The 26432-nt window shown below is 41.7% G+C and overlaps 1 protein-coding gene across 3 annotated transcripts in view; it reads left to right on the top strand.

Annotated features, from left to right (window-relative positions):
* The window catches only part of LOC137420813 (C-myc promoter-binding protein), a 157067-nt gene that overhangs the window by 85064 nt on the left and 45571 nt on the right, over positions 1 to 26432 (top strand). For all 3 annotated transcript variants that reach the window (XM_068106215.2, XM_068106213.2, XM_068106214.2), the window contains exons 6-13: positions 5514 to 5755; positions 6635 to 6701; positions 6895 to 6953; positions 7823 to 7967; positions 8351 to 8526; positions 15518 to 15615; positions 21485 to 21685; positions 23822 to 23967. In XM_068106215.2, the coding sequence (XP_067962316.2) occupies positions 5514 to 5755; positions 6635 to 6701; positions 6895 to 6953; positions 7823 to 7967; positions 8351 to 8526; positions 15518 to 15615; positions 21485 to 21685; positions 23822 to 23967 (1134 nt within the window). The remainder of the gene's footprint in view (positions 1 to 5513; positions 5756 to 6634; positions 6702 to 6894; positions 6954 to 7822; positions 7968 to 8350; positions 8527 to 15517; positions 15616 to 21484; positions 21686 to 23821; positions 23968 to 26432) is intronic.

Below are 26432 nucleotides of genomic sequence, written 5' to 3'. Positions count from 1 at the left end.
GGGTGAGATTGGATTTTTGAAAGTGTACGATTTATGGGAAACGAACATTTATTGCAAAATGAGTTTCTTGTGACCTTCGAGTTAAAAATACGTTTAAGGACGCTGGATGGAGGATGGAGTGCAGGAGAGTTTAGGGAATGTAGAAAAAAGGCACTATAGGAGATGGATATTTTTTTTGGGATGAATTGATTTGGTGAGCAAGTCGAAAGCAACCTTTTAAAGAAGAAGAAGAAAAAGGTGTTATAAAATATGACGGAATACATAACTTGAGGGGAAAGAATACATAACCCACACTTCCTCTAACTTTTGCTTCACCTCTTTTATTTCCCGGTGCGTCTCCTCAATTTCGTCCTCTAATGCTACCTTGACCGTTTCTATGTGCGTCCTCACCTCCCGGTCCTACGTCTCCATTGCCTCCGTCACCTCGTCCAACCTCGTTGTCAGTCCCTCACGTACCATCTGACATTCCTTCTTTGTCGCTATCAATTCGTTCTTGATGTCTTTTTGTGTCGCCTTTAACCCTCCTAGTACCGCAGTGTTCTTTTCCACTTGGTCCACGAGTTCCTTTTGTCCCACTGTCAGCTGTTCTACTCCCCTCGTCAGACCCTCTATTCCCCCCTGTAACCTAGCCGTATTGTTCCTCCCCTCCTTCTCCATATGCTTCTCACCTTGCCTTACCTCCTCGCGTACCCCCAAGACCGCCTCGCTTACACCTCGTCTGATCTCCTCTCCCATTTCTCCCATCTCTTTGGTAGATGCCACCCTCATCTGTTCCAATTCATTTCTCTGAGCATCCAATTTAGCGTCTAACCCGATTTTCACCTCCTCTATCTGGTTCCCCATCTGTTTGATTTCCCGGGCGGATTGCTCCCCTATTTCCCGCAATTTGCCTTCCATCTTATCTTCTAGCCCCGTTAACCCATTCTTCACCCCCTCTATCTGATTCTCCTGGGCAGCCATTCTATTTTCCACCCCCGTTAACCCATTTTTCACCCCTTTTATCCCGTTGTCTAACCCCTCAAATTTATTGTCTAACCCCGCAAATTTATTGTCTAACCGTTCACCGGCGGTACCCCTCGCTTCGTCCCTCATTGCTCCCATTTGGCCCCCCATTTCTCCCATTTTGGCTTCTAGCCCCATATTCGCCATTAGTATGGCTGCATTAATCTGCGCCATGAGGTCCCGCACATCAATTCCCCCTATTTGCGCAGCGGGCGCGGCTACCCCGCGCTCGTGCGAGCTGCCACTTTGTGCGTCTGATACCACGTGCGCGAGGGCGCCATTTTGTGCACCTGAAACCTCCTCAACCACCTCCTCCATTTCTTCCCTGTGGTCCTGGGTTACCCCTAACCCCTCTTCTAGCTCACCCACCTGCATCCGATCGCCTTGATTGTCCATGGCACGACTTCCAAATTTAAGATTTTAAATAAAACAAAATTTCTTTTTGGGCCACACGTAATTTTGAGCGCGCTATTCGCGCTCCAGGTCCGAATCTCACTCCCAGGCACCAATTGTTACGGACCGCGGATAAGATGTTAATTTGCCGAGCGGATGGCGCCGCGGCCCGAACCGTTTTTACAATGACTAAGACCCGATTCCTTAAACGTGGGCCAAATCGTGCCACAGATATTCAATGGGGAAAAGACAAAGGTGACACGGATGTGAAGAAGAGGAAGACAGAAGTAGGGAATACGAATATAATTTATTACTATTTACAGGACCAAAGAAACCAAGGAAGAAGGAAAGATAATAAAATAAAGCAGAAAGAGGGACGGACCAGAAGGACACAGTGAAACTTAGCTTACCTATTCAGTCTTACTTAACCCAGGACAGAACAAACGAAGACGGACTCAAACGAATGGGGAATGGAGGCAGGAACGATTGGCTGGACCGGGAGGAAGGTTCAGCTCGGACCAGAGGACGGCCGGGCCGGGAGGGAGCAGCCGCCACCCTTCCTCAACAGCAACCTGCCGTCAACGCTCAAGCTGCGGCGGTCAAAGCTGCGATGTTTCAAAGCTGCTGTGGTTCAAGCTCTGGTGGTTCAAGCTGCTGTGGTTCAAACTCCTGTGGTTCAAGCTCCTGTGGTTCAAGCTCCGGTGGTTCAAGCTCCGGTGGTTCAAACTGCTGCCATGGGGATGTCGTGTGCTTTCTCAGGACTCCTTTTCATCACTCCTTCGCACTTGTGTCAAATGCTTCCCCCGCGCTTCTGTCAACGGCTTCCGCGCGCGCTTCTTATAACGCCGCGGGCAAATCAAGCCGCCGGCCTCTAGAACACGCCCATCGGTGAGCTCGCCTCGGCCCTGATTGGTCGGCACGGCCCTCTGGCTCCACCCTTGATGACGATGGGCGGGCACGCCCAGGATTCGGCAGCTCCTCCCCCTTCTTCTCCGAGCCTACCTCGTGGCTAATGGAGTCTCGGTGAATACAGTTGGCAATTGCGGCTTTATTAATTGAAAATGAAAGGGGATCTATCTATTTGAATTCGGTGCAATGGAGTGTCAATTAATGGAAAACAAATCCTTAGCCTACTACACAGAATAAGGAAATAACTGTCAACAAGGAGGAAATCTATTATTGGCTACGTGGGTGCTTATGAAATAACTACGGAACGACCTTTGACCTTTATACACAGACTGGAGGCAGGAGGGTCCAGAATAAAACAATCAAAAAAAAAACACAATCCTCATATCCACAACAATATATATATATATATATATATATATATATATATATATATATATATATATATATATATATATATATATATATATATATACATACAGTATATATATATATATATATATATATATATATATATATATATATATATATATATATATATATATATATATATATATATATATGTATGTGTATGTATATATATATATATATATATATATATATATATATATATATGTATATATATGTATATATATATATATATATATATGTATATATATGTATATATATATATATATATATATATATATATATATATATATGTATATGTATATATATATGTATATGTATATATATATGTATATGTATATGTATATGTATATATATATGTATATGTATATATATATGTATATGTATATATATATGTATATGTATATATATATGTATATGTATATATATATATATATATATATATATATGTATATATATATATATATATGTATGTATGTATGTATGTATATATACATACATACACACACACACACACACACACACACACACACACACACACACACACACACACACACACACACACACACACACACACACACACACAGTCATGTGAAAAAGTAAGTACACCCCATGTAAAGTTTTGACTTCTTCAACATACAGCTATTTGATCTTCATTTCAACAATATTGATAGATAAAGGTGATATAATATAACAAATATCATGAAACATTTACATTTTGTAGTCCATTGTATAATTTAAATAAACATAAATGCAAATTTCGCATGTGGAAAAAGTAAGTACACCCTTGGCTCTAATAGATGGTATTGCCCCCTTTGGCAGAAACAACCTCAAGTATGCATTTCTTATAACTGTCTACCAGTCTCTGGCATCGACTGGGAGAAATTTTTGCGCACTCCTCCATGCAGAATTCTTTCAGCTGTGCGATGTTTGAGGGGTTTCTTGCATGCACAGCTCGTTTCAAATCCACCTACAACATCTCAATGGGATTTAGATCCGGGCTTTGACTTGCCCATTCCAGAACCCTCCATTTCTTTCTTTTCAGCCATTCCTTGGTGGATTTACTGGTATGTTTAGGGCCATTGTCATGTTGCAAGGTCCACCTTCGGTTGAGCATCAACTCTCCGACAGATGGCCTCACATTATCCTCAAGCACCCTCTGGTACAATGAAGAATTCATAGTGGATTTTATGATGTTGAGCTGCCCAGGCCCTGATGCAGCAAAGCTGCCCCAAACCATAATATTTCCACCACCATGCTTTACAGTTGGTATCAGGTTCTTGTGGTCAAATGCTGTCTTTGGTTTTCGCCAAACATGTCTTCTGGTACTGTGGCCAAATAGCTCCACCTTTGACTCATCTGTCCAGAGCACATTGTTCCAGAAGTGCTGGTCTTTGCCAAGGTGTTCATTGGCAAACTTTAGTCTTGCCCTGATGTTCTTTCTGGACAGCAAAGGTTTCCTCCTGGCACACCTCCCATGTAGATCAAATTTGTGCAGCCTCTTTCTAATAGTAGACTCGTGCACTTTGACATCAACAGTGGCAAGAGCTACCAGTAGGTCCCGTGATGACATTCTGGGTTTCTTAGAGACTTGTGAAGATTTGTGAAGGCAAAGTTTCGGCAAATTACTGCAAAGTTTGAGGAAATTGATATCGAACTCTGCAAGCGTGTGTGCCACTCCGTGCCTGCTCGGCTGCAATTGTGCATCGATCACGAGGGAGGGCACTTTGAAAATTGCAAGTAAAACAGCTTGGTACACTTCCTTAATAATTTTCCCCCGAATAAATGGCTAGATAAACATGTCATTCATTTATTTCTACCTTCTTGTACACTGTAATACAAATGGCAAACAAACAATCAACTGACAGAAATAAATATATATATATAAACAGAAATCGGGCGCTACTTTTGACTCACCCTGTGTACACACACACACACACACACACACACACACACACACACACACACACACACACACACACACACACACACACCACACACACACACTCTGTATACAGCCTGTTTTGTTGAAATCACACTTTGACACGACCTAAACATAGTTACTGCTAAAGTATAATTTCCATCTCCGAATATTTATCAACCTTTCTTCAGCAAGGTTTCTTACTAAATATGTGATGCTCCTTCACATCGGCATTCAATCAATCAGTATTTGCCTTGAATGTTTAGGCACATGGATCTTCTTAAACATCCGATATGTTTCTACGCGATTGAAGCTCAGATGTTGTTTCTTTAATTAGGTTGTTGTCACCTAATTAAAGGTCAATTAAAGGTCTGCAATTGTGCTGCACCTCTGAATCAGGAGTCCAGCATTCTCCTTGGTCAAAACGTGCTAGCTTTATTTCTTTTTTGCTTTCTACCTCGGTCACTTGCACTTTTTGTCACAATGTTGATTATAGGTACAGGGCACGGCACAACTACAGGTATTTTGGAAAGCGGGTCATCCAACATAGAGTGGTGTTATCTATGTATCAAGTTGGGAGACGGAGTTCCAAAGTTCGACACTTATTTGCAAAAGTAACAACTTTCACTGAATTTGCCCTTGTACACTTCTGAAACCATGCATAGTTGTCTTAAAATGTTTACATCTTAATCACATAATCAAAAAATACAATTAGTGTGCAATCTGTGCAGATGAACAATTGCTTTCTTTTATTGACATGATAACATTGGAGGAGAACTGGAAAAAACTTGTATATTTATAAAAGAACAGAAGCTGTGGTTGTTGTCGTATAATCATCTGAATTTTCCCCTTATCCTGACATGATGTATCCGTGCTCGGCCAGGTGTATGGCGCAGCCATTCAGTTCTACGAGTCGTTTCCGTCGGAACGGCTGACCGATCGCCAAAGGGCTCAGCTGGGCATGCTCGGTGTTCTTGACCACCAACCCATCCAGGACAAGGTGGCCCATGGAAACAAGAGCATTTGTTTGCTATCACGGTGGCCTTTCTTTGAGGCTTTTCGCAAATTGCTGTTATTCTTGTACCGCCTCTCTGTGTCTGGCCCTAACCTCATCCCCATTGAAATGTGAGTTTTCTGATCAATATACCTCTCAATATGTCACTGTTGTCCTTTTCTTAGTCGATGTGGTTCACAGTACCTCAGAGTACCAGAAAGTTGTCCGCCATTGTGTTTAACATTGCCTCTAATTTTTTCTTTTTTGGCAGATGTGAAACGTTTTGAATTATAATCACATGATCACTTCGAGCTTACTTTGTTGTCTCGTTGTTTAATTAGCCTTGATGTTTGTATTAAAGAAAGATAATTGATAAGCTATTTCAATTGGTCGTTATGGTTGGTAGAAAGAACAGCACTATACAAGTTACATCTAGTGACCCTCTATTGTCGTTTTCATAAATTCTGGCTACAAACACAATGAAAAAAACTAGAACGCCATTCTGTCGAGTATATACCTGCACCAGGCTGAACTGTTTACGCTTTGTATCCCACTGATAGTCTAAAATATATATATATATATATATATATATATATATATATATATATATATGTATGTGTGTTGCTTTGGCCCTATCTCTCAATGGTGAAGAATCACTGAAAAATTAGAATATCTGGATCTCGATCCATATATTCACCAAAATCGAATCGTTTCATCCGAATCCGCCCATAACTTTTTGGGATATCCTGCTAACACAGACAAACAAACAGAGGTGAAAACATAACCTCCGTCCACCTTTGATGGCAGAGGTAATTGAATAATCTTTCCTTTGAAGATAAGAATGTGTTTTTTTTTGTTTGTTTTACTCTCAGCTGATTCATTTTTGACTTCTTCCTCTTCCTTTGTAATGTATAATCTCATGCAATAGCATCACTACCCATTGTTGAGCAGAGTGAAAGATCATGGCAAGCTATAGATTTGATTCCCTTTGTTTTCTGGGTTTTTTTCAGGCATATTTACCACTTCATGCACAATGTTCCATTTCCTTCATCTCAAAGGCCACGGATCATGGTTCAGGTAGTTGTTCAAACCTTAGGATTCCTTTATGGGAGTGCAAGTGGATGATGATGATTATGATGATGATGTGGAGGAGGTGCTTTTGCATTGCATCTGTTGGTCTTATTTACTGTATATGTGTGTGTGTGTGTGTGTGTGTGTGTGTGTGTGTGTGTGTGTGTGTTACGTTGCGTTTCGTGCACCATCCTTACAGCTCTCGGCGCATGACTCCTTCATGTTGTCGCAACCAGTGTCGACTCCTCTACCCCAATGGTACGTCTGATGTCATTTTTGTCTTGTTTAAATAGCCATTTTGATATTGCATTATTTGATAGCTGCAAGCATTTTGTTCATGAAGGCAATGAGGCAAGTAAGAAAAAGACATGATATTTGGTTGATACATTCAGACATGATACATCAATCCTGCACAATGGTTCCCAACCTCTGGTTGTTTGTCCATGCTCTATTTTTTTTAAATGCTGAGCATTAAGTAACAGGCGTGACAAATGGGCCAAATGGCAGGAAACGTCCCATCATTGACTTTGTGAGCTGAATAATAATGACACCATTCTACACATTTTAAGAACTTTATATAAAAATAGGTAAGATTAGACATATACTGAAAAGAAAAATTGTTTTTCTAATACCAGAATCAAATTTCAATTTAAAGTAGTAAAATAACTTCGACAAGGCGCTGATACTCTAGGTCCCCCACCTTTTGGGTGGTGTGAGGAATAGATCTGCGTAATATGAAAGCTAAATGTTCATCGGTTTTTGGAATATTGTGTACACAACTGTATGTGGACAGATGATCAGATGGTCGATCGGTCAGACGGAGATCTTTTAATGTCCCTCGTCTCAGACCTTATCGGAGGGGTCGGGGACCAAAATAAGGAAAGTATTATGAACTAAATGCTTATGGTTATCAGCAATGGTGCATACATAATAAATAGATGGCCCTTTTGAATTTGATTTTTTTTTCTTTCTGCCATTAAAGTCTGCAAATAACACTGTGATAAAGAATTCTATTTTTGGCTAATCTGCCATTAGGTGTCATTTTCTCTTCCTTTCCTGCCAGTATTCTGTTTGATTAGCCAATTTGTGAACTCTTACTGTAAATCAATTTCTCTGTGTCTTGGCAGTGGTGCCTCTTTCTCTTCTCTCCTGCTCAACCTGGGCCCGGAGAATGCTGTACTTCTGCTGCTTTCAGCACTTTTGGAGAGCAAAGTCCTGATACACTCTCTGCGGCCTGCCATTCAGACTAGTATAGCTGAGGCCCTTGTTTCGGTATGCACTTTTTTTATTTTTCTCTTATTTATTTGTTTATTTCAATTATCTAAAGCTCATACATGGTGGAGCTTGACGGTGAAGACTTCGGCGTACTTTTCCACGAATTACAAGGACGATCGACGATTTGAAATGAAATGTCCCATTAAAAGCGAACCAGAAGCCCTCACAATGACACTGATGTGGTTATTAAACCAGAAAATGTCTTTGGCATAGGTTATTGAACCCTAAGATCATTCCTTAAAATGCATTATTTGGGCAGGCAACAAGTCTACAAACGAACTTTTGCAAAAGTAGAGTAAGGTATGTATGATGTGCCTCTACCTCTACATACATATGCATGTGTATAAAGCAGGTAATTGTAATGTTTGTTGTTCCTACAGGTCATCTTCCCATTCCACTGGCAGTGCCCATACATCCCACTGTGTCCGCTCTCACTGGCTGACGTGCTCAGCGCTCCTTGCCCTTTCATTGTCGGCATCGACTCTCGCTATTTTGACTTGTATGATCCACCTCTTGACGTGCTCAGCATTGATGTGGACACAAACACGATATACCAGTACGTGGCATTTGCGAGGAAGTTTGGGGTGGGAGGGGATGGGGTTGGGAACACTAATGAAACATATGTGTGTGCTATATTAATCCAATTTTATTATTATTTATTTATCCTAACTATAAATTTCTCGTGTTCGGTGTGCATCCATCTATTTTGTATTTCTAAACCAAAAATAATTTGTATGAATATCTCTCCTTTGTGTTCCAGATCATATTTCCTGACATTTACCTTGTGTCTCATTCTGTGTTTTACTCTTCATTAACGAATGCAATGTGCTGCTATTTGCCCCGCTGTATTATCAATTTTACTTCTTCATAGTTAGATTTTTGAAGGTCAGAAGACTGATCATTTTATCGAGCAGTTGTGATATGGCTTTGAATAAAAACCACCGTTTAGAGGCCATTTTTCCCCGCAAAGCGGGGGTTGGCCTTTTCGGGGACCGTGGTAGTTGTTGTTTTTTGGTCCCCTTTTTGAAGCAATGTTTTACGGCCGGATGCCCTTCCTGACGCCAACCCTTTTTGCCGCCTTCAACGACAAACAGGGAATTACCAGTGAACTGGTACTCAATTTGCCGACCTCGGAAGGATGACAGGCTGAGTCAACCCCCCTGGCGTTAATTCGGCGATCGACCGAGATTCGAACCCAGGATCCTAGGATCCTAAGCCGGCACCCTAGCCGCTAGCCCAACACCAGGGATATATATATATATCTATGATTCTATGATTGGCTCTATCTATGTTTTATCTATGTAAACCCAAGTTTATCCAAATCTATGTAAATCTATGTAAACCCAAGTTTATAGTTTATGTAAACCCAAGTTTATCTATGTAAACAAATCTATGATTGGCTAACGTGATTGTTTATGAAATAACTACGGAACGACCTTTGACCTTTATACACAACTGGAGGCAGGAGGGTCCAGAATAAAGCAATCAAAAAAAAGTGCTTTGAATGGTAACTTAATTTGTCTTTGGCGACAGCTTTGTGAGACCAACCCCTGCTGATGTGAATTTGGGTCTTGGAGACTGTCGAGATATTGATCTATATTTCAAAGGGGAAAGTTGTGGGAATGATTTTGGAGAAATGGGCAAATCGTATTGTTCTCCACTTATTGTGATGCCATTCTTCTGATTTATCATTGTACTAATTTCACATTATTATTACTTCATGTGTTGACATGTCTCCAGAAGTCATTGTGTTGTTAATGTTCCACTTCGGCATGGCTTTCTTTTCATGTTTTTAAGTCACTGCAGTAATACTGCCTTTAATCTCTCCCATCAAGGGTATACTATAATGACATAAACAGCAAGGTGCAAACAAAATTGTTGTTACGTCCGCCACCAAAGGTGGATAACGAATATGTTTTCACCCCTGTGTTTGTTTGTTTGTTACTTGCTGGAAAAGATTCCGGCAAGTATTTTGGTTGGTTGGTTTGTCTGTTTATGCGCAGTACTACGTCTACACCGTTGCACGTAGAATCGCCATACTTTACACACATATTTGTCTTGCCCTGGAATAGACTGTGCCCAATTTTTAACTCTCTCGGCCCAAGGCCTCCATTATGATGTCATAATTTGACAAGTACAAAACTTCATCCAATCAAGATGCAATTTATTGAGCGCCATGTCGGCATAAACTGGTGGAGAAAAAAATAATGATGACGTCATCGGTCACGTAGTTCGGCCGCCATATTTTTAATTCCGGCAAGTCCTCGGTCTCTGACCGATTTCTAGTCTGTCTGTCTGTCTGTTTGTCTGTCTGTTTGTGCGCAGTACTACGTCTACATCGTTGCACATAGCATCGCCATACTTTACACATATTTGCCTTGCCCTGGAATAGACTACGCCCAATTTTTTAAAACTCTCTCGGGCCTTTTTAACTCTCTAGGCCCAAGGCCTCCATTATGACGTCATAATTCGATAATTCGACAAGTACAAAACGTCATCCGATCAAGATGATCTTTCTTGAGCATAATCTAGGAATAAATTATTTTAGAAAGCAAATAATGATGACGTCATCGGTCACGTGGTTCCACTGCAATCTTGGAAAATCCAAAAAACTTTGCACCTCTATATCTCCGAAAGTGCTGAATAGATGATATTGAGACATGGCTCATTATAAAGAACTCTCCATGGGGAATAAAATATGTTAATGATGATGTCATAGGTGCCTCTATTATGGTGTCATAATTCAACAAGTACAAAACTTCATCCGATCAAGATGAAATTTCTTGAGCATAATCTAGGAATAAATTAGTTTCGAAAACAAATGATGACGTCATCGGTCACGTTGTTCGGCCGCCATATTTGTTTTAACACAAAAGCCTTAACAAAAGCAAATCTTAACTAGAACGGGCACTCGGTAGAGCGCATACCTTCGCCGCAGCTACTGTTCTGTACTTGGCATGGGAGTGTAGGGAACAGAACAGTGAACAGTTTGGTGCTGATTTCATGCAAATCGGATAAGAATTGACCGAGTTATGACAAAAAACGCACATTTTGCAAGGTCGTGACCCCCCTGACCTTTGACCCCCAACCGCTAACAAGGGTAATGTCTTCACTGGGTCATGTCGTATATCACAAGATCGGGCATTGAATTCTGAACATTTTGGCATTAGTTGCATGCCAATTGGATAAAAATTGACCGCGCTATGGTAAAAATACGATTTTGACCTTTTCGTGACCTTGACCTTGACCTTTGACCCGATTGCTCCCAAAATCTAATCAAATGTGTCCCGTATAATAACCAATCGTCCCACCAAATTTCATGCAATTCGGTTGAATACTTTTTGAGTTATGCGAATAACATACACACACACACACACACAGACATACAAATAAATACACAGCGATCAAAACATAACCTTCCGCTTTTGCGAAGGTAAAAAGATAATTGGTTTTGGGTCGTCCTTTCCGCATATCTCGTGGGATTGTGCGTTGGAGAGACGACCGTGATGGGGGGAGTGGTTGGCAAATCAAAAAAAAAAACTACATTCCGGCAAGTCCTCGGTCTTTGACCGATTTTTCATTTGTCCGTCTGTCTGTTTGTTTGTTTGTGAACAGGATATCTCAAAAAGTTGCGGATGGATTTGAACGAAACTTGGTGGAGAGGTTGTGTATGTGACAAGGATGAAATGATTAGATTTTGGTGAAGATCTGAATCCGGATCGGCATATGAGAATTTTTTTAATTTGTAAGCGATTCTTCACCATTGAGTGATGGGGCCAAAAACTAAATGTGGCATGATATTTTAAAAAGTTGTGGATGACTTCTGACAAAACTTGGTGGATGAGTTGGGTAAGTTACAAGAAAAAGCCAATTCGATTTTGGTTCAGGTGCACATCCAGATTTGTGGGATACGAAACGTAAACTGTTCAGCCTGGCAGAGGAATGCTCTCGTTGAGTGCCGTTCTAATTATGAGTTGTGATATGCTCAGTCTGACAGGATGGTGCAGAGACAGCACACTTACCTTTAACCTGTCTAGTTTGGGTTCGCCTCTTGACCCGACTATAAACTGTCAGATACTTCGCAGGCAGGGCATTGTATCACAAAGTGTTCTGTCCCTCGGGTGGATAGTAAGCTGGAAACTGGTCTGCTCGTATTAGTTGGTAGAGATTATCCATTATGTCTTTTAACAAGCAGTCGGTGAGTTATCTCCTGCACATCATTGCATTATCTCTAGCCTAATTCTAAATGCTTGCCATATTTAGTCTAATGTCAGGCCTGGCAAACCGGCTCATCAAAGACTTGGGCCATGCATATACAGTCATGTGAAAAGGTAAGTACACCCCATGTAAAGTTTTGACTTTTTCAACATATTTCAACATACAGCTATTTGATCTTCATTTCAACAATATTGATAGATAAAGGTGATATAATATAACAAATACCATGAAACATTTACATTTTGTAATCCATTGTATAATTTAAATAAACATAAATGCAAATTTTGCATGTGGAAAAAGTAAGTACACCCCTACATTTATCACTACTTCAAATACCTAAAATTAGAATCAGGTGCACCAGCTCAGGTGCAAATGATTAGAACATCGATAGAGAGCATCTTGGAGGAACCTGTCTTATTTAAACCTCAGACATTTAGTTTGGTTTGCTCTTTGTTGTTGAAGTGTGCAGCGTCACCATGTCTAGATCAAAAGAGCTCTCTCAGGCCTTCAGAAAGAAAGTTATAGATGCCTACGAGTCTGGGAAGGGATTTAAAAAGATCTCCAAACAATTTGAAATCAATCATTCGACTGTCCGGAAGATCATCTACCAGTGGAGAAGATTCCAAACAACTGCAAACTTGTTCAGGCCAGGTCGCCCCAGCAAGTTCAGCCAGAGGGCAGACCGCAAGATGCTGAAAGAAGTCTCTAAGAACCCCAGAATGTCATCACGGGACCGACATGTAGGTCTTGTCCCTTTGATGTCAAAGTGCACAAGTCTACCATTAGAAAGAGGCTGCACAAATTTGATCTGCATGGGAGGTGTGCCAGGGGGAAACCCTTGCTGTCCAGAAAGAACATCAGGGCATGACTAAAGTTTGCCAATGAACACCGAGGCAAAGACCAGCACTTCTGGAACAATGTGCTCTGGACAGATGTCAAAGGTAGAGCTATTTGGCCACAGTACCAGAAGACATGTTTGGCGAAAACCAAAGACAGCATTTGACCACAAGAACCTGATACCAACTGTAAAGCATGGTGGTGGAAATATTATGGTTTGGGGCAGCTTTGCTGCATCAGGGCCTGGGCAGCTCACCATCGTAGAATCCACTATTAATTATTCATTGTACCAGAGGGTGCTTGAGGATAATGTGTGGCCATCTGTCGGAAAGTTGAAGTTCAACCGAAGGTGGACCTTGCAACATGACAATGACCCTAAACATACCAGTAAATCCACCAAGGAATGGATGAAAAGAAAGAAATGGAGGGTTCTGGAATGGCCAAGTCAAAGCCCGGATCTAAATCCCATCGAGATGTTGTGGGGGGATTTGAAACGAGCTGTGCATGCAAGAAACCCCTCAAACATCGCACAGCTGAAAGAATTCTGCATGGAGGAGTGGGCACAAATTTCTCCAAGTCGATGTCAGAGACTGGTAGACAGTTATAAGAAACGCCTACTTGAGGTTGTTTCTGCCAAAGGGGGCAATACCACCTATTAGAGCCAAGGGTGTACTTACTTTTTCCACATGCGAAATTTGCATTTATGTTTATTTAAATTATACAATGGGCTACAAAATGTAAATGTTTCATGATAATTGTTATATTATATCACCTTTATCTATCAATATTGTTGAAATGAAGATCAAATAGCTGTATTTTGAAATACTAGGGCATTGCCCGTACTATATCTATATCTAAAATTATATCCCCCCCCTCTATTTACATGAAATGGTTTGGTCCAAAGCGAACGGCTTGCGAGTACGGTGACAATCCCCCCCCCTCTATTTACATGCAATGGTTTGGTCCAAAGCGAACGGCTTCCGGAGTTTGGTAAAGAAATCGCCATCGCGTGCACAAACGCGCAGGAAAGCGAATGAATCGCAAATTCGGTTTTATTAGTTTTAAAACATAGTTTAACGCCAACATAGTTTGCAAACGTGAAATAAATGAATACGCTCTCAAATGTGCCATCCGAGGCAGAGTGTGTCCTCCACGTTCGGCACACGCGATCGTTCGCTGCTCTCTGATTGGTTGAATCGTTTTTTGGACATAGCTCGGTAAGTAATTGTCCGATTAATATGAAACCTTGAAAAGGCACATCCTCGGGTCCCCAGCAATATACCTGGCAAGTTAAAAGTATATCGGACCCGTGGTTGTCGAGAAACAGCGGTCACAGACAAACAGACGTACAAACGTACAGACGTACAGAGATTACTGGAATTATAGATAGATGTTGAAAAAGTCAAAACTTTACATGGGGTGTACTTACTTTTTCACGTGACTGTATGATGTGCTCTTTGAGCCGCTGATCCTAACTTAATAAAAATGTGAGCCAGACACAGACAGACAGACAGACACAAAGAGGCAGACACAGAGAGGCAGACAGAGACAGACAGACACACTAACACTGACACACCATGACCATTTGTGTGAAACGACATCTATTTTAAGAGAGCATCTTGGTGTGTGAAAGCGATTACTTGGAGCCCTTAAGAAATATGATGGTGAAGACCGCATTTTTAAATGCTCTGTGTTGTTCCTCACACCGTGACCATAGGCCAATCACTTGTGTATTGTGATGATCCCATGTGTGTTTGTCTATTTGTCGGCAAAATATGTGGATAGAGAACATGGGCAGTTAGAATCACCAAATTTGGTATAGAGCTTCATATTGTGAATGTCTCAGAAATTTTTTTTTCAGCTGGCTGACAATGGTGGAACGCAGCAGTGAATGAATGAATGAATGGTGGAACGGAGTGGACAATGGTGGAACGCAGCAGTATATTTTTTTATTTTGTATACAGAGTTGAGGCTTGTGGAAGAGCAAGTGCACTGAATGGATCAGGCCGTAACAGGACAAAAGAAACAGTAGATAGATGGGCGGAGGTGATGCCAACAGCAGAGGTGAAGGACAATACAGAAAGAGATTTGGCCAAACAATGGGTGTGGGGAAGAATGGGGGGCAGGAAAGGATGCATGGAGTTGACACTGAGGTGTCTGTTCACACTGCATTCTCATGGCCACGTTGTTTCCTGGAATAATTGATTGAATTGTTTTGTGAAAGAATAATGCGAACCATCTAAGGCCTAAGTAGCTGCTCATGCAAACATTTTCAGAAAAATTGCATGCTTAAACATTTTTCTGTAATTGTCATTTGTTTCGTTGATGTTTGATAATTCTTTCGTTATTATAAAAAAAGAAAGAATCAGAATTGTTGATGATATTTTAAAAGCATTTCCTTATTTGCTTTTCTACAACCCACACCAATTTCCTGAACAAGTAGATCGATGAATTTGACACTAACCACATCTAAAACAGTTGTTCTTCTTTAGGAGTGATGAGAAGAAGGCGCTTAGTTGGAAGGCTTTGCCCAAGAAGCCATGCAAGCAGCTGCTCTCTACGCTCACTCGTCTTTGGCAGGACCTGCAGTGTGAGTTTGCCTTGTTTGATTGAGCAGCCACCATTTGTGTCATGTGGGTGTCTAATTGAGCCAGATTACAAAATCACTGGTTTATTTACTGGTTTGAAGTGTTGTGACCGGAGATTTGGGACCCGCGTTGCCGCATAAACCTACAATAGTAATTTGAGGTTGACTTGAAGTTGTCCCATTATGTCCCATTAAGCTAGCACCTTGATGCCATTTGTGTAGAGACCTGTAGATACACAGTCATTTTGAGGTTTGACATCATCAGCAGTTTAAATCTTCATGATTCGTAAATTTAATTCCACCCATATGTTTTGTGGTCAAAAACGATGACAATCGCAAGGTGACATGGCTGAGCTGCATCCGGAACGATGTGGAGCGTCCCCACCTATCGCCATAAGAACAGTCATGGTCACATGCTTGCCACTTGTGGACTACATCGTTGTACCTGAGACCATACCTGACCATTGTCTGCTTATTGGTTCTCACTTAATTGTGCAACAAGTCCTTCCACTTTTTTGCATTCATGGTTTTCCAACGTTCAGGAAATTCCACATTAATTGCACCATGAAGTTCCCAAAACACTTGAACCCTGAAGTTGTTTTTTTTCTGGAGGGCATAAGGAATGTCTCATATCGATGCTGTATAGCTGTCTCTCTGGCATTAAATCATGATGACTCTCTCTGGCTCATCAAATGTAACGATCTTCAAGAAATAATTTCTCTCCCTCTGGTGGTTTTCCAGCATTTACAGTACTAGGGCATGCCCGTACTATATCTATATCTAAAATTATATCCCCCCCCTCTATTTACATGAAATGGTTTGGTCCAAAGCGAACGGCTTGCGAGTACGGTGACAATCCCCCCCCCCTCTATTTACATGAAATGGTTTGGTCCAAAGCGAACGGCTTGCGGAGTTTGGTAAAGAAATCGCCATAGCGTGCACAAACGCGCAGGAAAGCGAAAGAATCGCAAATTAGTTTTAATTAGTTTTAAAACATAGTTTAACGCCAACATAGTTTGCCAACGTGAAATAAATGAATACGCTCTCAAATGTGCCGTCCGAGGCAGAGTCTGTTCGGCACGTTCGGCACACGTGATAGCTCGCTGCTCTCTGATTGGTTGAATCGTTTTTTGGACATAGCTCGGTAACTACTTGTCCGATTAATATGAAACCTTGAAAAGGCACATCCTCGGGTCCCCAGCAATATACCTGGCAAGTTTAAAGTATATCGGACCCGTGGTTGTCGAGAAACAGCGGTCACAGACATACAAACATACACACAGAGATTACTGGAATTATAGATAGATGTTGCGATGTCTCGGCTCTAACCATTACAGCACTAAGTATGGTCGTTGATGATGAGAGCATGTCCCAAATTGTGTGCGTCTCCACCGGATCGTGAGAGTTGAGAGGCCATTTTGCCATGAGCAAGTGAAACTGTGTAATGAAATGAAAATCCAGTATAACTTGCTAAAATGTGTAACATGTAGTTGCTTATAGATTCTGCCTAGTTCACTTGATGTTATGGCAACTGCGAGGCTACATCAATTCGGACAACAAGGTACAATGGTACATGTTATAAATCTTTTAAAGGGAGTCATTTGTGATGTTATCTGAATTAGTTTTTGTAATTGTTTAACAAAAACTACATTAAGAATCTATGATCTCTTAATTTAACAAAAAACAAAATCATGATCTTTTCTACCGTTGTTAACCCCAAGCCCTCCTCCTTCCAAATTTCCAATTTTTCCTTCCTGAGAGTTTCCTTCTGTATCTATCTTGTCCACCCCATGCATATTTTCCTTCCCACACTCATTGCTTGTCCAAGTCTACCTCTATCTTCTCCTTGAACTCCACTGTTGTGCCCCCCACACTCTCCATTGCTCCTTTTGTCCTGTTGCATCCTGATCCATTCAGTGTTTTCGCCCTTCCATGAGCCTTGACTCTATACAAAAAATATGTCATATAATTTACTGTGCTGAAGTCTAGCCAATCTGGGAGAAATCCCCCACTCATTTCATTTAATGTAACACTAACATATACTTGCTTTACCCTCTCAGTTTCATTGTTTATCACTGCTGTAGTTGTTACTGGTGACCCTCATCTGTTCCCAAATGCGTGCGGGTGTGTTTGTGTGTATCGTTCGGCAGTCTGTTGCTGAAGGAGACACTTTTATATGTGATGAGGAAGCAGTTATGAGGGAATCTGATCGAGATGTTTCAGATAATGAAAGGTACAGAAAATCCATGTAGAAGTTTTTCAGCGGAATGGGCAGTGAGAGTACTAGGGTCCACAGTGTTGTATACATTTTGAAGAGGATCGTTAGGATTGTTGTAAAACATTGGTCTTTCACTCGGACGGTTAATTCATGGAATGGTCTCACTGGAAAGGAAGTGGCAGTATAAGCAGTAGATAGGTGTAAAGCTGAATTTAGATATAGGTACTGAGAAGCATTGGAGATAGAGGGGTACATCAATATTGGCAGGAATGGTAGATAGCTTAGGTATGGATAGGTGATAATACACATGTGTAGTAATTGTGGTGTCTGTGAGAGGGTCTCGGCAAAAGGTATATGTGCTGTTTGCGTTTGTTCATTCCTCACCCAACAACCATGTTCAGCACCCCACTCCCCTCTTCCCTTAGAGTCGATAAACTCATAAATTAGATTAATAGCACAGCTTTGATAGGTCTTGCCTGTACTATATTATCATTGGCGAAAGGCACGTGCCAAGGGGATTGTTGGTGAAAGCCAGGTGTCCATCGGGTCAGTTGACTCATGAAGTTACATCTGGCACCATAATGTTTGTTTGCTAAAATTTGGTGCCACTGGGTCACTGAACCTCATACCACTTGACTCCTTTCTATGGGGGCATCTGAATTCAGTTGTTTATGTCGACCAACCAGAAACGTTGAGGAATTGGAGAAAATTCACTCTGAATGTACCATCCAGGACCAGGAACCATACAGTGCCAAATACAGTCTGAGTGATCAATGTTTACCTTCGATGTTAATGAAGTTCCTCCATGTTATGGAATGTTCACTTGTGTGGAATGGATTCTGAAGTACATGAGTGTTGATGGTGAATAGTTTGAGCATCTGTTGTAATTTATTGTTGAAAGGTGGATTGGTGATTGTTAAATCCCCAGCATGCTTGACTTGTGCCACACCCATCCTCCCTGAACTTAACACTCTGGGAGGAGGAGAGGTTGGGCGTCAGGTGTTGGGGGGGAGGGGAAACCAGTTTCGCCATTCTCTCATAGTTTACAGGAGGATCGAGGGTTGTCACAGCAACTATTGTTGTGGCTGTGGCATGTATTTTGTGCGCGAATGGATTCGTATTTTCAAGGACAAAGTTTTTAAAATAGAAATATGCATTACCAAGCCACAAATCTAGACTATTAAAATTCTCAGATCAAATTTTTAAAAAACAATCATTACAACAGTAAATCGTTACACCATTAAATCCTTTGTGGATTCCATTGAATAATTGAATTTATTTCTTAACTTCAACTTTTCCCGTCACTGGGGTCGGGTACATTTGCCTGCTTTTCCCATCACTGGGGTCGGGTACATTTGCCTGCTTTTCCCGTCACTGGGGTCGGGTACATTTTCCTGCTTTTCCAGTCACTGAGGTCGGGTACATTTGCCTGCTTTTCCTGTCGCTGGGGTCGGGTACATTTGCCTGCTTTTCCCGTCACTGGGGTCGGGTACATTTGCCTGCTTTTCCCGTCACTGGGGTCGGGTACATTTGCCTGCTTTTCCCGTCACTGGGGTCGGGTACATTTGCCTGCTTTTCCTGTCGCTGGGGTCGGGTACATTTGCCTGCTTTTCCCGTCACTGGGGTCGGGTACATTTGCCTGCTTTTCCCGTCACTGGGGTCGGGTACATTTGCCTGCTTTTCCCGTCACTGGGGTCGGGTACATTTGCCTGCTTTTCCCGTCACTGGGGTCGGGTACATTTGCCTGCTTTTCCCATCACTGGGGTCGGGTACATTTGCCTGCTTTTCCCGTCACTGGGGTCGGGTACATTTGCCTGCTTTTCCCGTCACTGGGGTCGGGTACATTTGCCTGCTTTTCCCGTCACTGGGGTCGGGTACATTTGCCTGCTTTTCCCGTCACTGGGGTCGGGTACATTTGCCTGCTTTTCCCGTCACTGGGGTCGGGTACATTTGCCTGCTTTTCCCGTCACTGGGGTCGGGTACATTTGCCTGCTTTTCCCGTCACTGGGGTCGGGTACATTTGCCTGCTTTTCCCATCACTGGGGTCGGGTACATTTGCCTGCTTTTCCCGTCACTGGGGTCGGGTACATTTGCCTGCTTTTCCCGTCACTGGGGTCGGGTACATTTGCCTGCTTTTCCCGTCACTGGGGTCGGGTACATTTGCCTGCTTTTCCCGTCACTGGGGTCGGGTACATTTGCCTGCTTTTCCCGTCACTGGGGTCGGGTACATTTGCCTGCTTTTCCCGTCACTGGGGTCGGGTACATTTGCCTGCTTTTCCCGTCACTGGGGTCGGGTACATTTGCCTGCTTTTCCCATCACTGGGGTCGGGTACATTTGCCTGCTTTTCCCGTCACTGGGGTCGGGTACATTTGCCTGCTTTTCCCGTCACTGGGGTCGGGTACATTTGCCTGCTTTTCCCGTCACTGGGGTCGCGTACATTTGCCTGCTTTTCCTGTCGCTGGGGTCGGGTACATTTGCCTGCTTTTCCCGTCACTGGGGTCGGGTACATTTTCCTGCTTTTCCAGTCACTGAGGTCGGGTACATTTGCCTGCTTTTCCTGTCGTTGGGGTCGGGTACATTTTCCTGCTTTTCCCGTCACTGGTGTCGGGTACATTTGCCTGCTTTTCCTGTCGCTGGGGTCGGGTACATTTGCCTGCTTTTCCCATCACTGGGGTCGGGTACATTTGTCTGCTTTTCCTGTCGCTGGGGTCGAGTACATTTGCCTGCTTTTCCCGTCACTGGGGTCAGGTACATTTGCCTGCTTTTCCTGTCGCTGGGGTCGGGTACATTTGCCTGCTTTTCCCGTCACTGGGGTCGGGTACATTTGCCTGCTTTTCCCGTCACTGGGGTCGGGTACATTTGCCTGCTTTTCCTGTCGCTGAAGACAGGTTCTTTCGCTTGCTTTTCCTGTCAGGGTGCTTTTGTTAGTTGTATGATAACAGTGGAATGTAGGTAATGATTACAAATTGAACTCTCCCTGCAAGAAACTGGCACTGGCATTATCTGGTACTTGTTTTAAAAAACAAAACAATGTTTCCTGGCATTGTGCATTTTGTTCTTGGATATGTAAACAAATTAAATGTTTGGGTGAAGTTTTAAAATCCAAGTCCAGCCAAAAATGTACATTCTTAAATGTTTTGTATCAAGTACATCTTTACAATTGATAGTCAAACAGTGTGGGGTCACCTAAGGATAGAGGGTTGTGTAGGGTGAGTGGAAAGATTCATAATTTGATACCAATCAATCCCTTTCATGGTATGATGTTGTATTGTTGCAAAAAGGATTGTGTGTTGTTGGTTATTATCTTCATATGCGGGTTTGAGAAGGTGCAACAGAGTCCTCCCTGGTCTCGAAGTATCCACCTTTGTGTGTGTGTGTGTGTGTGTGTGTGTGTGTGTGTGTGTGTGTGTGTGTGTGTGTGTGTGTGTGTGTGTGTGTGTGTGTGTTCGTGTTCTGTTCATGTGTAAACTAAAGTGTAAGATATATCTTCCAAAAAATAAATCGTGGATTTCTCCTTGTTTATTGATTGTATGAAGAATTTGACGATCGAGTCGAGATACCAAATGTTTAGTTTGACATTGTGATGCATATTTGACGATATTTCCTGGTTGAGCTTGCAAATACTGGTGTATCATGCGGAATATGAACCGTAGGCTTACATGCTGGGAAAGAGGATGGCGTATTGGATTCCGGAGTGTCACGCCGCACCGGATTGCCGTTTGAGATGGAGATTCAAGAAGCATTCCTTTGGTTCATGGTGGCGTTGCTTCGAGGCTATCGGCCTTTCTTGCAGCCGATTATGCAGGGCTCATCTGAAAAAGCCACCGATGCAAGCTCTCTGTTTGATCTACAAGGTGCTTCCTTATTTAACAGCTTGACCTAAAATGTAGTTGTTTTGGCCAGGCAGGACATTTAGTAGTTATGAAGTGCTGGTCATAAAATACATAAAGTTAATTTGTTACACATGAAAGTATAAGAAGTTAAATAACAGTGACATGTTTTCATTGACTTTTTCTCCACCTGGAAAGTTTTCACACTCACTCATGCTGTAAGGTTAAGTGTAATTATCCCATGCTTTAATTTAAAAAAAGAACAATGGGGGAATAATTGTCATTGGCTCTGTCTGTCTGTCTATCCATCCAACCATTCATCACACTATCTCCTCCTAAACAGTTGTGCAGAAAGTCTCCACACTTGGTAGTTATGGTCACCACAAGGCACAAAGGTGATCATTTTGGGCCTGCCCCGTGGGGCGGGATCAAAAGGTCAAACACCAAAAAATGTAATTACAGGCACATTGTAAGTATCTTGCTATAATTCACCAAATGTGCGTCCGTCTGTCTGTCTGTCCATCCGTTCGAAGGTACCGCAAAATCGGCTGAACCGATTGCAACGATATTTTGGGTGGGTAATCCTGGGATCTCCTGGAGTAAAATAGGCTATATTGTTTTTCCAATTTCAGCTTTGGCCTCCAGCATTTTCAGGTTTGGACTCCCGCATAACGTTATTTTCCCGGGTGCCGCACAAATGGCGGCACCGATCGCTGCACGGCTGCACCGATCGCTGCACGGCTGCACCAATCACTGCACGGCTGCACCGATCAGACTCGGTGACCTCGGACAAAGACCTTTTATAAGGACATGGGTTGAATCCCTGCTTGAGAAAATGCCAACCCCCTCCCGCCATCATGGTCATCTCTCCAGCTCACAATCCCACGAGATATGCGGAAAGGACGACCCAAAACCAATTATCTTATTTTTGATTCATATATAAACATCATTAAAAGTAAATAATGACCTCGGCCAAAGTTCAAACGACGTGAGTTTAATCTCGACATGAGAGAATTCCACATAGCTATTTGGGTGGTGTATACGCTAACAGATCGCTGTCTCCATCGATCTTGCCAAGGTTGTAACACCTATCTGCTCAAAATCCTTTTAACTGTTGACTTGGTAGTTTTTACAATGAAGGAAACATTAACAATGTTGTTAAAAGTTTATTTTGTGATTAATTTGTGATTGGAGTTATGTTATTTGGAATGAAAAAAGAGATATCGAGTTCAAGTAAATGACGATATGCCGTGGTGGTTTCTACCTTCTAAACGTGAACTTCGCGGATCGCCATATGCAGATTCGCCACGGACTTAGATCGATGTTTCTATACGTTTTTCATGGAAGTCCTTCACAAACTTGCTGTCCATGTCTGACGTGCGACTGAGGGTGCTACAGGAATGTGGAATTTATTGGTTTCATGCTTTAGCATTCACCGTATCTGCATTGCCTGTGTGCTTCCGGCCTCCCACCCGTGCGTAGCAAGGGTATCTCACTAGTTTTTTTTTAATGAAACTTAGTATATGAAATTAACATTGTAACGATTTTATGTAATGATTTTTTTATTTAATGTAACATATGAAATATAACATTTTTAAAATATATATTTCCCCCACCCCCCCCCCCCCCGGTTTATGCCCCTGGCGTGGGGACTTCGGGTCACGGACGTCAAAGCAGGGGGGGGGGGGGGGGAGAGTGGGAGGAAATGTAACTCAAAAATTTGAGATTGGGGCATTCTTGGTAGAATTTTTTGCCATCTTTCAACTTTGCTTTAGCTGGGAAGCATAGGGATTTGTGATGGCGCACACGTTTTTCTAGTTTGATTTGTCTCTGTGGATGTAGTCAAAACTCCTGTAATGCAAATCAAAACTCATACTATTACTCCTGAAATACAATAAAAAGCACATTGGAATCGAAAATTACTCGAAGGAAATGGGCACCATGACCAATGACCGTTTAGATTGCAGCTTTATTTACCTATTGCATTTTAAAGTACTTATCTTTAAAAACTTAGAATCACACATTCTTTGTGCTTATCAGCTCTTGTCAAGTGAGAAGCCTATTGGTTTTAATGTCATTCCTGAAGTTGTTTTGTTCAGTTTGTCCCAACCTCTTCATCCTTCATTCCTTTTGAAGAACATGTTGATGCTACGTTTTCAGGTTTCCTGAGGAGTCGTGATAGATCGTATCAGAAATTCTACATGCAGCTCACCAAAACACAAATGTTCATCCGCTTTATTGAAGAATGTTCCTTTGCGGGGGACAATAATGCCAGCCTTGCCTTTTTTGACGAGTGTGTGGAAAAGGTGGGCCATTTCTGCTGCATGTATTGTTCAAAAAAGAAAATATTCAAAATTATATGTATCTCGAGAGGGAGATGTCTTAACTGTTTTTGGACGCTTGATAAATGATAAGAGAGGGTAAGAAAGTGATGCGTGTCATGAGACTTTTAGAGGTTCTGGTATGCATATTAAGCTTGTGGAAAGAAACACCTGACAAAATGAAGTTGAGGCTTTTGAAAGATGGATTATAGAGCACAAAGTTTAAGGGTTCGTTCTAATTTCTGGCAGTGTGTGAGAGTTTGTTTCAGGGGACACCACCATTTCAATTCTTTATCAATGCATTGCTTTCCCTTCATGTGTATCTCGGCAACAATGCGAGGATGGATTTTATTTTTGTTTATTTCTCTATTTCTCGCCTTTCACACCCTCCCCCTTCCCCTCCACACTCTCCCCATAGTTTCTGTGCATTAGTTTCCTTTTTACAAACTTTTATTTAACTTCATCTGAACTTTTTTGTTTGTCCCATTTCAAATATTTGAGCCGTTCGTTTTCTAGGTTTCATACGTCCTAGAGAGCTGAAATTTGGCCCACTGTCCTCTTTTCTGGTACATTTTAATCTATCAAAATTAATAAAAAAATTTTTTTAATTAAAAAAAAGAATTGTGTTAAAACTTTAAAAAATAAATAAAAGTGTGTAGCCCTAAAACATGTTTTTTCGTTTACTTGTTATATGTTCTCACATGTCAGCATGTCTACTAACAAGGGGGAAATCTGAAAGCACCAAATGCAACTGTAGGTATCTTTTAACAGATTCTCTGGTTCCATTTAAAGATGTCTTAATTAGTTAAAATAAGGAAAATGTATTTAGTTGACTCAATTTAGTAATACTGTAGGCATATTTGTCATGAAAAAAAAATTCGTGTATTTTTTTTGTTAAAAGCAAAAACTCACTTGATTTTGTAAGAAGGTATCATAAGCTTTAAAAAAATTTAGGGTGGCATTTTTTCTGAACATTCTAATGGCCTGAAATCCAAGATGGCCGCCACAATAGCAAAACGCCCTAAATTTGATGCTAAAATTAACTTAATGTGGTTTAAATATTTTTGTTTTCAGCATGAACTGCTTGGAACTTGTATATAGAGGTGACTATAATAACAATAACTTCCACTTGACTACTAATCTTTTTATTTTGCACAATTTCAGACAGAGGCTGCCTTTTTTATTTCAACATGGCGGCCGGAAAATTGACGTTCGAATCCAGTCACCGGCAGCAGTTTGTTCGCTTTATAGTGTTAAGGTTCCACTTGTCCATTTTATGGTGTACTAACATATTCTTTTCTTCTTTTGCAGGTTGCAAGTACCCACAGCAACCATCACCCAGGATAACATAGCTTAGAGACCTTAGATTAACCAAAATGGCAGAGTCTTCATCTAACAAGAAGTCAAAAACGGTGGATTTTGAACTATGCTTTATTTGCCAGTTGAGCAGGAAGCAAACAGATTATGCAAACTATGTGCTTCATCCTTCTTTGCCTTCAGTAGAGAAAGTAATTACAACAACTGATGTTCGATGTTTATATGGGGAAACAGAATTCTCTACATTAAAGAATCGCATAAAATGTTTGTCAAACTCAGTGCAGTATTTCACGAGCATGGAAACCCATTTGAATCCACTGATGAGGATGAGATCTACAACCTGCTCACCAAAGCAGTTATGAATGAAACTGCTACCAACGACATCCTTCGGCGTGATGAGATTGGGCAACAGATGTTTGAAGGTTTCGTCACTGAACGCCTAACGGAAGGAAAACTTTCTGTGTGGGACAAAATGACCAAAAAGAAACTGGGTACCTTCAAAAGTGCCAATGCAATGGCAGAAATCCGAATGGGAGACAAGGTGGTCAAAATCAAAGAAGAGCGAGGACTGTTGCAACGGTTCATTGTTATTTCAAGAAGTCGACCAGAGCTGAATCTCAAGGAATGCATCGGAACTTATGAGTTTGGTGTGGTGCCTCGATCACTATTTGCTTCAGATGGATCCCTCCTGCTGGCATACGATAAGGCATCAATACTTCATCATCTTGAGAAGCTGGACAGTAACACACAACATGTTCAAGCTGACAGAAATGAGGCAATCCAAGCAATCCAAGTACCCTTGCAGGTGGCAGACACAGCAGTGGAACATACAAATGTTGACCCAACAGATGAATCGTCAGCACACCGAGTGATCATTATTGATGGGATGGCTGTGGTAAATTCAGTTATCAAAACGGAACAAATGAAAACATGCCAAGACTTTGCAGATGCCTTTCTCCAGATAATCTGTAACATGGCAGCACAATATGATGAGGTCAGATTGGTGTTCGACCGGTACATCAAAACATCGCTCAAGGAACAGATGAGGACAAAGAGGACCAAGTGACAACACTTTAAGTTGACAAAGTCAACATATTACCATGTGAAGGACAACACTTTAATCCAACATATTT

Source organism: Myxine glutinosa, chromosome 2 (genome assembly GCF_964187855.1).
Source record: "Myxine glutinosa chromosome 2, kmMyxGlut1.1, whole genome shotgun sequence".
Classification (NCBI taxonomy): Eukaryota; Metazoa; Chordata; class Myxini; order Myxiniformes; family Myxinidae; genus Myxine; species Myxine glutinosa.
The sequence above is the reverse complement of the archived record's forward strand: the minus strand, read 5'-3'. Positions and strand labels throughout refer to the sequence as shown.